At 36.5% G+C, this 13,142-nt stretch overlaps 1 protein-coding gene across 1 annotated transcript in view; it reads left to right on the top strand.

The window, feature by feature from the left end:
* yme1l1b (YME1-like 1b) overlaps positions 1-13,142 on the top strand; it is a 48,819-nt gene that overhangs the window by 10,821 nt on the left and 24,856 nt on the right. The window contains exons 3-7 of the mRNA XM_059972039.1: positions 4,836-5,004; positions 7,546-7,647; positions 7,745-7,851; positions 7,940-8,090; positions 12,995-13,078. Of these exons, the coding sequence (XP_059828022.1) occupies positions 4,836-5,004; positions 7,546-7,647; positions 7,745-7,851; positions 7,940-8,090; positions 12,995-13,078 (613 nt within the window). The remainder of the gene's footprint in view (positions 1-4,835; positions 5,005-7,545; positions 7,648-7,744; positions 7,852-7,939; positions 8,091-12,994; positions 13,079-13,142) is intronic.

Raw genomic sequence — 13,142 nt, 5'->3', positions numbered from 1 at the left:
CTATGGACCGTGGCAGGAGGGAGATTGATGGAGACAGACGAATAGCCATGGAAAACGTAGGGAGAGTGGAAAGGAGGGAGGTTTATATTATGGAAGTTGAAGTCACTCCCTTTGGAGATGTGAGTGACTTCAGCTTCCATAATATAAACCATGACAGATTTTGTTAGGCATTGAAAAGGGTTTCTTGCATGTAGACGATTTAATGAAAAGAGCGGCCATACTTGACCTGGTATAGGGAAAGGACCATGGGAGTTTGGATGTCTAGAAAGTTGGTGAATTTATAGTTGCAAGAAAAAGTTTGTGAACTCTTTGCAATTACCTGTTTTTCTGCAATAATTACTCATAAAGTGTGAGACTGATCTTCATCTAAATCACAATTATAGAAAAACACAACCTGCCTTAACTGATAACACACAATCAATAGTACTTTCCATGTTTTTATTAAACACATTGTTTAATCATTCATAGTCTAGGCTGGAAAAAGAATGTGAACCCTTATAATTAATAACTGGTTGAAGCTCCTTTAGCATCAATAACCTCCAGCAAATGTTTCCTGTAGCTGCTGATCAGACTTGCCCAACAGTGGGGAGAAATTTTAGGCCGCTCGTCCTTACAAAAAAAAACTGTTTTGGTTCATCAGTATTTCTGGGATACCTTGCATGAACAGCCTTCTTTAGGTCCTGCCACAGCATCTCAATTGGCTTAAGGTCTGGACTCTGATTTGGCCATTCCAAGACATGAATTTTATTAATTTTAAACCACTCAGTTGTGGATCTACTTTTGTGTTTTGGATCATTGTCTTGTTGCATCATCCAGTGTGCAGTGCCCCTTTTCCTCCAAATGTAGTGATGTGCATTTTTGCCAGAAAGTTCAACTTTTGTCTCATCTGTCCACATCTAGGTGGTCTTTTGCAAACTTGAGACGTGCAGCAATGTTATTTTTGGAGAGCAGTGGTTTCCTCCATGGTGTCCTTCCATGAACACCATTCTTATTCAGTGTTTTTCTTAACAGTGGACATATGAACATGGACTTCAGCAAATTCTAGAGATTTCTGCAGGTCTTTTACTGTTACCCTTGGGTTGTTTTTCACCTCCTTCAGCATGGCACTGTGCTCTTGTTGTGATCTTTGCAGGACACCCACTCCTAGGGAGAGTAGTAACTGTACTAAATTTCCTCCATTTTTAGACAATTTCTCCTACCATGGACTGATGAACACTTAGATCTTTAGAAATGCTTTTACAGCCTTTTCCAGCTTCGTGCATCTCTACAATTCTTTTTCTAAGGTCCTCTGAAAGTTGTTTGGATCGAGGCATGGTGTACATAAACAGATCTTTCTTGAGAAGAGCAGGCTCTGTTAGTAACCTGACTTTGTGTGTCTTTTTTATAGGGCAAGGCACCTCTACAACCTACACCTCCAATCGCATCTCATTGATCAGACCACCTGACTCCACATTGCAGAAGGAATTACCCTAGTAGTTCACATACTTTTTTGAACCTAGACTGATTATTTAAATGGTGTACTCAGTATTGATGAGGAAAAGTGTAGTTTAGGTAGATTGTGTTTGTCTATTATTATGACTTAGATGAAGATCAGACCACATTTTATGAGTAATGCAGAAAACCAGGTAATGACGAAGGGTTCACAATCTTTTTCTTGCAACTGTAGATGGTACAAAGATTGGTGGTGTTATGAATAGCATATAAAGTTGACAAAGGAGGCAGCAGGATATGAATAAACTTTAGATAAGGATTGAGAAAGAGCAGGTGAGCAAGTTGTATATTCTGATGATAAGAAATCTAGAAATGTCTACATTGTCACTAGAAAAAACATCCTCTCCACATCCACGCTGACAAGATACTTCAGACCAAGTGTGAGGTTTTGCACCTTAGGTGATCAAATGGGAAGGGAAAATACACAGTTAAAGGCAGCACTCTTAACAGTATTAACGTACAGTGGGATCTGAGGCCCAAGACCTTGGCTCCCTGAATGTGGCTGTGCAGGTTAATAGGATGGTAAGGAAGCCTTATGGCATGTTTACCTTTATTAGTCAGGGAACTGAGTTCAGGAGTCAGAAAGTTATGTTGCAGCTTTATAAAACTCTGGTTAAGCTACATCTGGAGTTCTGAAGTATTGCTTTCAATTCTGGTCTCCCCATTATAGGAATAATGTGGGTGTAGAAGAGGTTTAACAGAATAATGCCTGGATTAGAGGACATGTGCTATAAAGATAAGTTGGATAAATTTGTTTTCACTGGAGCGGCAGAGACTTTGAGGAGACTTGTTAGAAGATTATAAGATTTTAGGCAGCATAAATAGACAGCCAATATCCTTTTCAAGAGTTGAAATGTTTATTATTGTGAGCATGCATTTAAGGTGAGAGGGAATAGTTCAAAGGAGATGTGCAGGGTAGGATTTTTCACAAAATGGTGGGTGCCTGAAATACTCTGCCAGCATGAATGTGGAAAGGATGGAGAGATATGGACACTGTAAGCAGAAGGGGTTAGTTTAGGTAGGCATTTAATTTCTAGTTTAATTAGTTCCATACAACATTCTGGACCTAAGCTATGCTGTACTGTTGTATATTAAGCTCTATTGGAGTATGTCATTGCACACAAATCTACATGTTTATAGAACTTAAAAGAACTATCTGACTATCACTGTCTTAATTTTATCTGTCCTTTCTTCCTTTTTGTTTATTGATCTTCAACTCATATGCATCCATATATTTAGATGCTAGGAAATGTCTGTATTGTCAAAAAAAGAAACATCCCCTCCAGAACCACTACCACATCCTTCCTGTAGTGTGTTGACAGTAATAATATTACAGCAATAGTCTTTGGTTCTGATCTTCTCACTTCTGCAAAGGTGTCTTTGAAACTGCTGTGGATGCAACCCATTCCTTTCGATATTTCGAGTTTGAAGAGATTTGGTATGTCAACAACTACACTCAAGAACTTCTATAGTATAGAAAGCATTCTGACAGGCTGCATCACTCTCTAGTATTTGGGGGGCTACTGCACAGAACTGAAACAAGCTGAAGAGGGTTGTAAATTTAGTCAGCTCCATCTTGGGTACTACCAGGATATCTTCAAGGAGTGGTGTCTCAGAAAGGCAATGTCCATTATTAAGGACCTCCAGCAAGCAGGGACAAGAAGAAACCCATTCTCACTGTTAACAGTGTTAAGTTCAGGTACAAAAGCCTGAAGGCCCACACTCAGCGATTCAGGAACAGCTTCTTCCCTTCTGCCATCTGATTCCTAAATGGACTTTAAACTCCTGAACGCTACCTCACCTTTTTAATATTATTTCTGTTTTTTGCATGATTTTTAATTATTCAATATACATATACTGTAATTGATATACTTACTTTTTTTTCTGTATTATGTATTGCATTGAACTGCTGCTGCTAAGTTAACAAATTTCACGACATATGCCGGTGATAATAAACCTGATTCTGATATAAGCCTAGCAAACCTCTGAAATGCTTTCAACACATTTACATCCTGTGAATAAAGAGAGTAAGCTTTTCTAGATTGGGTCTCATCAATGCCATCAGTTTGCCTGTCTGCACATTCCATTTGCCTGCAATAGGTCTGTGTCATTCTGCATCTTTCCTATCCAAGTACCTGCTTTTTAATATTTATATATTCCTCTGTCACCTCTTGCCTGTTCTTTGCAGATATTTATGTGGAGGAACTTACCTCACAAACTTCCGTTAAATTTCTTCTCTCTCTTGTTCAGCCCATGCCCTCACATTCTCTTTGTAATTTTATAATTTTATAAATCATTATAAGGTCACCCCTGGCCTCCTATATGACACTGAGAATAAATCCCACCTATCTAACCTCTCATGACTACAGCCTTCGTTTGCAGACTGGTTAATCTCTTCTGCATTTTTTTCAATTACTACCACATCCTTTCTGTAATGTAGTAACTGTTATATCAATAGCTTTTATTTCTGATCTTGCTACTGCAAACATGCTTTCTACATCAAATGCTTTTGTAATTTGCAGCCTCTTTCAAATCACCCTTAATATTTTCTGGTAAAAATAAGCTTGGCTTCTCCAATATTTCCTGATGAAGTTCGTGCCACTTCTGATAAAACTGTAATATTTCCCATCAGTTTTTTTTTCTGTTTGGTTCAACTTTGTCAAACCTTGTTTGCTTTTTGGGGGTTTTCCCCCTTAAGATTTGAATTTTTGTTACTATTGCCTTGGTAGCAATGTAAGTGTGTATATATTGAGTGTTGCTTACAGCCACATCCTCCTCTGTTCTTTTTTCGCTTAGGCAGGTTCAAAGAACTTAAGGTTATTTAATACATCAGTTAGTCCGTCAACAGGAAACACCCTTTTGATTATTAATTATAATAAAACTTTTAACTCATTCATGTGCACTTTGAACCTCCTTAGTTTTCCTGGTTCTGGAATCAACTTCGATATGATTAGTATCATACAGTACAGAAACAGGCCTGTCTGCCTCATCTAGTCCATCCAGTCCATTCCAACTAAGAGTCTTATCTCAGTTCTTCTCATTTGCCCCATACCCATATACACTAAACTTTTCCTATCCATGTACCTGCGTAAATGCCTTTTAATTCTAAATATTACAAAAAGTTATTTTCACTCGTGTATAAAATTGGCTGTTGAATTAGTGTTTAACATTTTTCTGCAACACAAATGTGTGGTTTTAAAAATTGATCAGCTTCAGCAGGAGTAGATTAAATCAGATTTTGCAAACTTTAAAGGATGTTGGTCTAAAGCTTGTTTTAAGTAAGATAAAGCAATTAAAAATGGTTATAATCTATTGAAGTTGTTTTTATTTTCTTTTGTTCTCAGCCTCTGGGTAACTTAAGGGATTTTGGACTGTCTGATTTAAAAACCAGCCACCTGGATGAATTGGTTAGCAGATTACTTCCAAGTTTGTCGCCAATTGATTCAAACTCTGGTTCATCCCAGTGGAAAATATCTCATGTTTCATCACAGTCCTTCTTTGAAAATAAACATGGTAAGAGGTTTTTCTCCCTTTTCTCCACACTTCAAGAAATGCATTCTGATAAAGAAGGAACTTTCTGAATTATGAAGTGCAGGGCATCAAATTTAATTAACACCCCCTTTCCATTCTACTAAACCTGGGGAAAGGATACTGAAATGTCAGTGGAAATTGACTTACCTAGAGATCTGACATCTATTCTATGGATAATCAAGGTTCCTGGTGCAGAATGTCCAAGGAAATCAAGGGAAAACAAAAGTGAAATGTTATTTAGTGCTATATATAAAAATAATTGAAAAATAATTAAATATCGGAATATAGAAAGCACGTATAAAGGAGAAGGTAAAATAGGAAAGCAAAGAGAGAGTAATGGGAAAAATTACTAGCAAATAAAATCAATAAATCCAAAGGTTCCGATATATTAAGGACAATCAGTGTACGTTTAAGGGAAGATTGTCGATTGACATGATGAAATGTTTTGAATACATGACATAATTGAGGTCAATCACTTTGACCTAGGTTAACAATTGCCAAGAAATGTAGGGCTGATAGGATCTAAGTGAAAGGGACACATTAGATCTTAAATTGGTTCAATGGCAGAAGGCAAAGGGTAGTGCTTAATTTTGTGACTGGAAGGCTGTTACCAGTGGAATTTGTTACTTGATGAATAATTTGGATTTGCATGTAGAAAGCATAACAAAGGTTCGAAATGGTATAAAAATTAGCCTCAATGCTGACAGTAGGAAGGAAAGCCGTGGACTTTAGAATGCTATAAATAGCCTAGCAGTAAGTAAAAACAAGGAAAGTGGAAGTTAATCCAGAAAATTGTGAAGTAACTAGTAACAGACGCAATGTAGCAGGAGACTACGCCTTTGGAAGATGTATGGTAAAATATATGGGGTTAATTGATGGAATGTCTGGAGAATAAAATATGTTTGTTTAGGATTAGTATAAGAATGGGGACAATTGGACATAGGACAATTTGGCCATTCAGCCCATTGAGCCTACTCTACCATTTGATCATGGCCGATGGAATCATGTGGAATAGGCTGTTCTAGCCTTTTGAGCCATGCTGCCCAGTGTCATCCGATTTAACCCTAGCCTAATCACAGGACAATTTCCAATGACCAGTTGTCCTACCAAACATATACCTTTTGACTGTGGGAGAGCACCCAAAGGAAACCCTTGTATCATGGAGAGAACATACAAACCCCTTTGAGGCAGTGGTGGGCATTGGACCCGGGGCTCTGGTACTGTAAGCATTGTGCTAACCCCTACACTACCATGCTGCCCTATTATTTTTTATACCGCGCAATCCCCATTCTCCTGCCTTCTCCCTGTAACCTCTGACACCCTTACTAATTAAGAACCTGTCAACCTCCACTTTAAATGATACATAATGGCTAAAGAAATTCTTCCTCATCTGCATTCTAAAGAGGCATCCTTCTATTCTGAGGCTGTGCCATCTGTTGCTAGACTCCCCAGCTATTGGAAACATCCTCTCCATGTCCACTCTATCTATGGCTTTCAATATTTGATAGATTTGAATGATATGACCCTTCATTCTATTGAAAACATCTTCTGCATGCCCACTGTATCCAGTCCTTCAATATTTGGTAGGTTTCAATGACATTTCCCTTATTCTTCTAAACTCTAGCGAGTACGGACCCAGGGCTATTGAATGGCCTCATAATTTAACCCTTTCACTCCCAGGATCCTCACCAATATCAGCATAGCATCTAGCACTGTATCTTGAATCCCCCTTCCTGCCTCACTCAGTCACATTCTCTTGTCCTTGACTAGAGATTGAGTTTGAAATAGTTAATGAGTGTGATTGTTTCCTGAAACAGTGTCAGAGTAACTCCCTCCTTGTTGAGGCATTGCAGTGTGAAACTCAGATTCTAGGCCATCAACTTTGAGCTTGAGTTCCCCGAGCAACCGGTGCTTGCTGCAGATATGGTCGCCGGCTCTCACGTCGTTGCAGTAATAACACATCACCTGATCCTGCATCCTTACTTAATTGGTTGTCATCTGGTGTCTTTAACTATTATATTTTACAAACCAACCCTAACCAGCTCTTACCTGCTACTCACTTGTGCCTTCTTGTCAAAATCTCTTGAGCTGAAGTCTCAGATTCCCACTCACACATGGCCATTCCAAAATGGCTGGATGGTCAGTGCAGAGTCTTTGGGTCAAAGAGACTGTTTCCATGATGTATCTTTCTCTGACTCAAAGGACTAAAGCCTTTGACTGGTAAACTAGACAGAAGTCTGCAAGTAATTTGTGACTTAGATTTAAAGTAATTGTAACAAAATTGTGGAGGGACATGAAGGGAAAAACGGTTTCACCCAGCAAGTTTTTGGGGATGTGGAATCATCTGTCTGAAAGGGTGATGGAAGTGGAGAACTTCATCGCATTTTAACATGACTGGGATGTGGCCTTGAAGAGTTTTGATCCAGAGGAATACCACCCAGTGCTAAATAACCCTGACCAGTTTATACACTACTGACTGAGTGGTCTCCTTTTGTGTTGTGACTTTACTGATTCTTTTTCTAGGATTTTCAAACAATATCTTCAAAGTGTTGCGTACAGCTCAGCTCTCTCAACAACATTCACCATTTCTATCAACCTTCTGTTCCAGTCTTCATCTGTCGCCATGTATGTATGCTGGACATAGTGCACTTAATTTATATTTGCGTTTGAAGTAGTCAGTTGTCTGAAGCAATATAATTGAGCTTTAACTTCTTTCCTTAAGTCCGCGAGCAGAGTCGAGGCTTTAAAACACTGAGATCGAGAGCAAGGAGACCTGTAGCAACCGAGAATGCAGCTGAAGCAGAGAGTATTGCTCCTTCATTTATGAAGGTAAGCAGAGAGTTATTATTTGTAATGCTACATGAGCATTTCTTTGTAAGTACTGTAATAGCATTAACATTTTTATCTTTGTTTGTAGGGACTTCTATTGAGAGACCGAGGCAGAGAAGTTGAGAATTTGGAGAGTTTGATTAAAACAAAAAATATTCCAGAGGCTCATCAGGATGCATTTAAAACTGGTTTTGCAGAGGGCTTCCTAAAAGCACAAGCTCTCACACAAAGGACAAATGGTAATTCAGTGCTAAGTACTTGAAAAGGCATTTTGAACATAAAAATACAGCTGCTTTTTTTGTCTGTAACTATTTCTACTTTTCCTGCCATGCTTTTCTCATCCCATGGCACTAGCTGCTGTTTTTAAAGTCTCAATCAATTGCATTTCATGTGTAGACCTACATCATGAATGCTATCATGAGTTTACCATAGGTCTGTGCACCCCATGTTGGGAACCCAGTGTAATAGGTGATGCCACAATAAAGATAGCCCTCTTCTCTCATTCTTCGCACTCAGGACCATGGAATATATAATAAACAAATCTATTTGAGTAGTATCCTTGACTGAGGAAAAGGAGTTGTAGAAACTTGTGGCGCAAATTTTTTATCAGATCTCAAGTTTACAGTGAAATCAGAGGAACAGGTTAGAACATTTTGGAAATAACAAAATGTGAAAGTGAAGTGCTCAGGTCAGGCACTGTGTGGAAACTTGATGTTTCAGGATGGGGATCTTTCATTGACTGCCAGGTAGGGTTTGGAAAAGTCAAAAGTAGCAACTGGAACCACGTTGTATATTATTTAGCACCTTATTTGAATATCCACAAGCAAGAGTATTATTTAAAAATTTAGAGCTGCACGAGGTAATTGTACAGATGGCCTGAGATAGAAGAATTTCCAGAGCTTTTGACTGAGATAACTGAAACTGCTAATGGTTGTAGGAATGAATCCAGGGGTAATAAATCAGTTATGTTTCTAGTGAGTTTGGATTTATCTATGGTGGAAGTTTATGCCTGCGAACACAGGTAATGAATAACTAAGTTTCAGAAGAATTCTTCATTTTGTTTATTGGAACTGATTTTAGAATAACATCTTGGAAGGAAGGGGTGCCACTGTAGAATAGTGGTTAGTGCAACGCTGTTGAGGCTCTGGTTAAAATTGAGATAAAACTCAATTTTACATTCATGGGGATAGAACAGGTAATTTATTAGCCAATCGCTTAAAATCTTTTACAGTTAATCGTAAAATCACAGAAATTTTTAAAGATAATGGTATTAAGATATCCGACCATTCTGAAATTAACAACGTATTTAAAGACTTTTACCTTAAGTTGTATCAGTCTGACTCTTCTTTAGATGATACCTATATGAATGCTTTTTTCAGTAATATCAACATTCCTACATTGTCTGCTGATACCCTAACACAGTTAGATCAGCCTATTTCCAATCAAGAAGTGGCTGAGGCTATACGTGCTTTACATTCTGGTAAGACCCCAGGACCTGATGGCTTTCCTGGGGAGTTTTATAAAACTTTCACTACGTTACTTACACCTTATTTATCTTCTGTTTTATCAGTGTCCTTTAAATCAGGTAAACTCCCTCAATCTTTTTATGAAGCTTTTATTTCTCTTATTCTTAAAAAAAATAAAAATCCAGCTGAATGTTCTTCATACAGACCGATCTCTTTATTAAATGTTGATGCAAAAATCTTATCCAAAATCTTAGCTTGAAGACTTGAAAATATTTTACCATCTATTATATCACACGACCAGTCAGGATTTATTAAAAATCGTTACTCACATTTTAATATACGTCGGTTATTGAATGTGATATATTCACCATCCAAAAAAATATCAGAGTGTATATTATCCTTAGATGCAGAAAAAGCCTTTGATAGGATTGAGTGGAATTATCTTTTTAAGACCTTAGAAAAGTTTAATTTTGGGCCTAATTTTATTCGTTGGGTTAAATTAATTTACATGTCTCCTACCCCTCAGGTTATTACTAACTCTCAAATTTCTAAGCCTTTTAAAGTACAGCGGGGAACTAGACAAGGTTGCTCTCTTAGTCCTTTACTTTTTGCTTTAGCTATAGAACCCTTAGCAATAGCACTTCGAGAATCTAAGGACATTTCTGGTATACTAAGGGAAGTTATGACTCATAAAATTTCATTATACGCTGATGATATTTTACTTTTTATCTCTAACACTGAAACTTCTTTACCTTCTGTTCTTTCGTTAATTTCCCAGTTTAGTTCTTTTTCAAGATATAAGCTGAACTTACATAAAAGTGAGTTATTTCCTTTAAATGACCTAATGTCATCAAATGCCAAATTTCCGTTCCAAGTTGTTACAAGTCAATTTACATATCTAGGTGTAACAATTACTAAAAACTTCAAGAATTTATTTAAAGAAAACTTAAACCCCTTATTGAATTATGTGAAAAAGACGCTTTCTAAATGGTCTCCTCTTTCTTTATCTCTAATTGGCCAAATTAATTCGATTAAAATGAAGGTTCTTCCTAAATTTTTATATCTTTATCAGGCCTTACCTATTTTTATTCCTAAGACCTACTTTGATTCTTTAGATTCAATTTTAACATCTTATATTTGGAATAACAAGCAAGCTGGTTTAAGTAAAGTTTACCTACAAAGAAAACGAGATGGGTGGATTAGCCCTACCCAATTTTATGTTTTACTATTGGGCTGCCAATATAAGGAATATTACTTTCTGGTCTTATTATATTTATCGTAAAGATTGCCCATCATGGGTCTCCTTAGAAGTTAATTCTGTAAAAAATTCCTCTATTGTCTCTCTTCTTGGATCATATTCTTCTTTTTCAGCAAATAAAATAACAGATAATATAATTGTTAAGCAAACTTTAAGGATTTGGTCTCAATTTAGGAAATTTTTTGGCTTAGCAAATTTTTCATTATCATCTCCCATTCTCCTTAATTATTTTTTTATCCCTTCCATGACTGACAAAGTCTTTAAAGATTGGGATGAATTAGGTATTAAGTGTTTTTGGGACCTGTTTATCTCAGGATCTCTTGCTTCATTTGACCAATTGTCAACTAAACTTGCACTCCCAAAAACACATTTTTACAGATACCTTCAAATTAGAGATTTCTTACATTTCCAATTAACTACTTTTCCTATAGGTCCTGATAAAAAAAATTACTGGACCATCTTTTAAATTTAATATCTTTTGTTAATGATTCTATTACTGGTATCTATAACTTGTTGATTGATACTAGACAAGACTTTTTAGATAAAATAAAAAAAGGCTTGTGAGGATGACCTAAATTGTCAGATTTCTGATGATAGATGGAATAAAATTCTTAAACGGGTTAATAAATCATCTTTCTGTACTCGTCATTCTCTTCTACAATCTAAAGTGGTTCATAGAGCTTACATTTCTAAACAGAAGCTGTCCAGTTTTTATCCGAATGTTTCTCTACTTTGTAATAAATGCAACTCTGCTGATGCCTCTTTAATTCATATGTTTTGGTTTTGCCCTAAAATTGAAAAGTTTGGCGGGAAGTATTCTATACCTTCTCACAACTTTTTAGGGTCCAATTTGACCCAAATCCCCTTACTGCCTTGTTTGGTATTATTGCAGATGAAGATATACTTTAAATACTTCTAACCTACAGGTTTTAGTTTTTACCTCTCTTTTAGCAAGGAGAGCAATCTTACTTAAATGGAAGGAGTCTACCCCTCCTACACATCTTCAATGGCTACGTGATATTATGTCTTATTTAAATTCAGAAAAGATCCGCTGCTCAGTCTTAAATTCGAAACAATCTTTTTATTATATCTAGGGACCTTTCCTAAATTACTTTTACAATTTATAAAGTTTAACAGTGCACAGACTTTTATGTATATTTTTATCTTCTCTTCTTAAGCGAATATGGTTTTTCTGATTTATTATCATCCATCAGCTTTTTTCTTTGGTAGTTGGTAGGGGGTTGACTTTTTTTATATAAAAAATTTCTTTTATGATGCATGACCTATCTTTAAATTTTTGATTACAGAGTGGTATACCTTTATGTGTTATGCTATAACATTTTGATCAATTTTATCACAATATATGAATGTACACAAGTTATGTTGAGATGTATCTATGTGTTGCACACTGTAAATCTTGTTCTTTTTTTCTGAATAAAAATATTGTAAAAAGAAAGTGCAACGCTGTTACAGCTCAGGGCATTGGAGTTCAGTTCCAGCACCATCTATAAGGAGTCTGTACATCCTCCCTGTGGATGTGTGGGTTTTCTCTCATATTCCAAAGGTGTACTGTGTCGACTAATTGGTCATTGTAAGTTCTTGTGTGATTAAGCTAGGCTTAAATAGGTGGGTTGCTGGGTGGTGCGTTTTGTTGGACCTGCACTGTTCCTCTAAATAAATAAGTAAGCAATTGAATTTTGAAAAATTCAAATCTACTTTTTGTTTTAGCTATCACGATTGTGCTGGAATATACTTTCACTGGTTCAGCTCTGTTGTATACACTCCTATACATGTTCGAACCAGCACATCAAGACCAAAGACTTGAGACCAGCTTCACCAATCACCTCTTTCACGTCCCCTTCCTAGTAGTACTGCCATGTTCAGATATTCTGTTGTTCTGATTTATTCCTTTATTCTCACTTCAGGATTTTGTTTTGCACTACTTCAGATTAGGTGACAGTACTTGCACCCTTTTTGCTGTTCTGTGCCTATTGGTCTACTTTTGTATTTATGATTACTGTGTGTGCTGTTTTCTCTGACAGTTCGTATGATAAAGAAACTTCAATACACCCAGATGTATGCAACAATAAACTAGTTTAAATTATGTACCAAATTTATGATGCATTTGAATTTTAGCAGCATCTTGAAATAATAGAATCGAATGAAGGAAGATAGATCAGAATGAAAAAGTTAGATCATCACATACAGTAGAATAAGGGCATGAAGAATTTTTAAAGTAAAAGCTAAACTGATGGAACCTATCAGGCAAAAGATGAAGTTCATGCTAGAAAATGCAGTGGTAAAACATTGTACCAGTGTGTGTTTGGCTGCTTTAACTCAAGTACCCTCTGTTGTGATTTGCACTTATAAAGCAGTTCTTTTCTTGAATAATTGACTTGCTTGTATTATTCTCTCCCAGATTCTTTAAGAAGAACAAGACTGATTCTTCTGTTCCTTCTGTTGCTTGGAATTTATGGTCTGTCCAGGACACCATTCTTATCTGGTAATGTTTTTATTTATGTACTACATTTGGTTTTATAGAATATTATCACCTATTAAACTATTTT

Source organism: Hypanus sabinus, chromosome 6 (genome assembly GCF_030144855.1).
Source record: "Hypanus sabinus isolate sHypSab1 chromosome 6, sHypSab1.hap1, whole genome shotgun sequence".
In the NCBI taxonomy this organism is placed as follows: domain Eukaryota; kingdom Metazoa; phylum Chordata; class Chondrichthyes; order Myliobatiformes; family Dasyatidae; genus Hypanus; species Hypanus sabinus.
The sequence above is the reverse complement of the archived record's forward strand: the minus strand, read 5'-3'. Positions and strand labels throughout refer to the sequence as shown.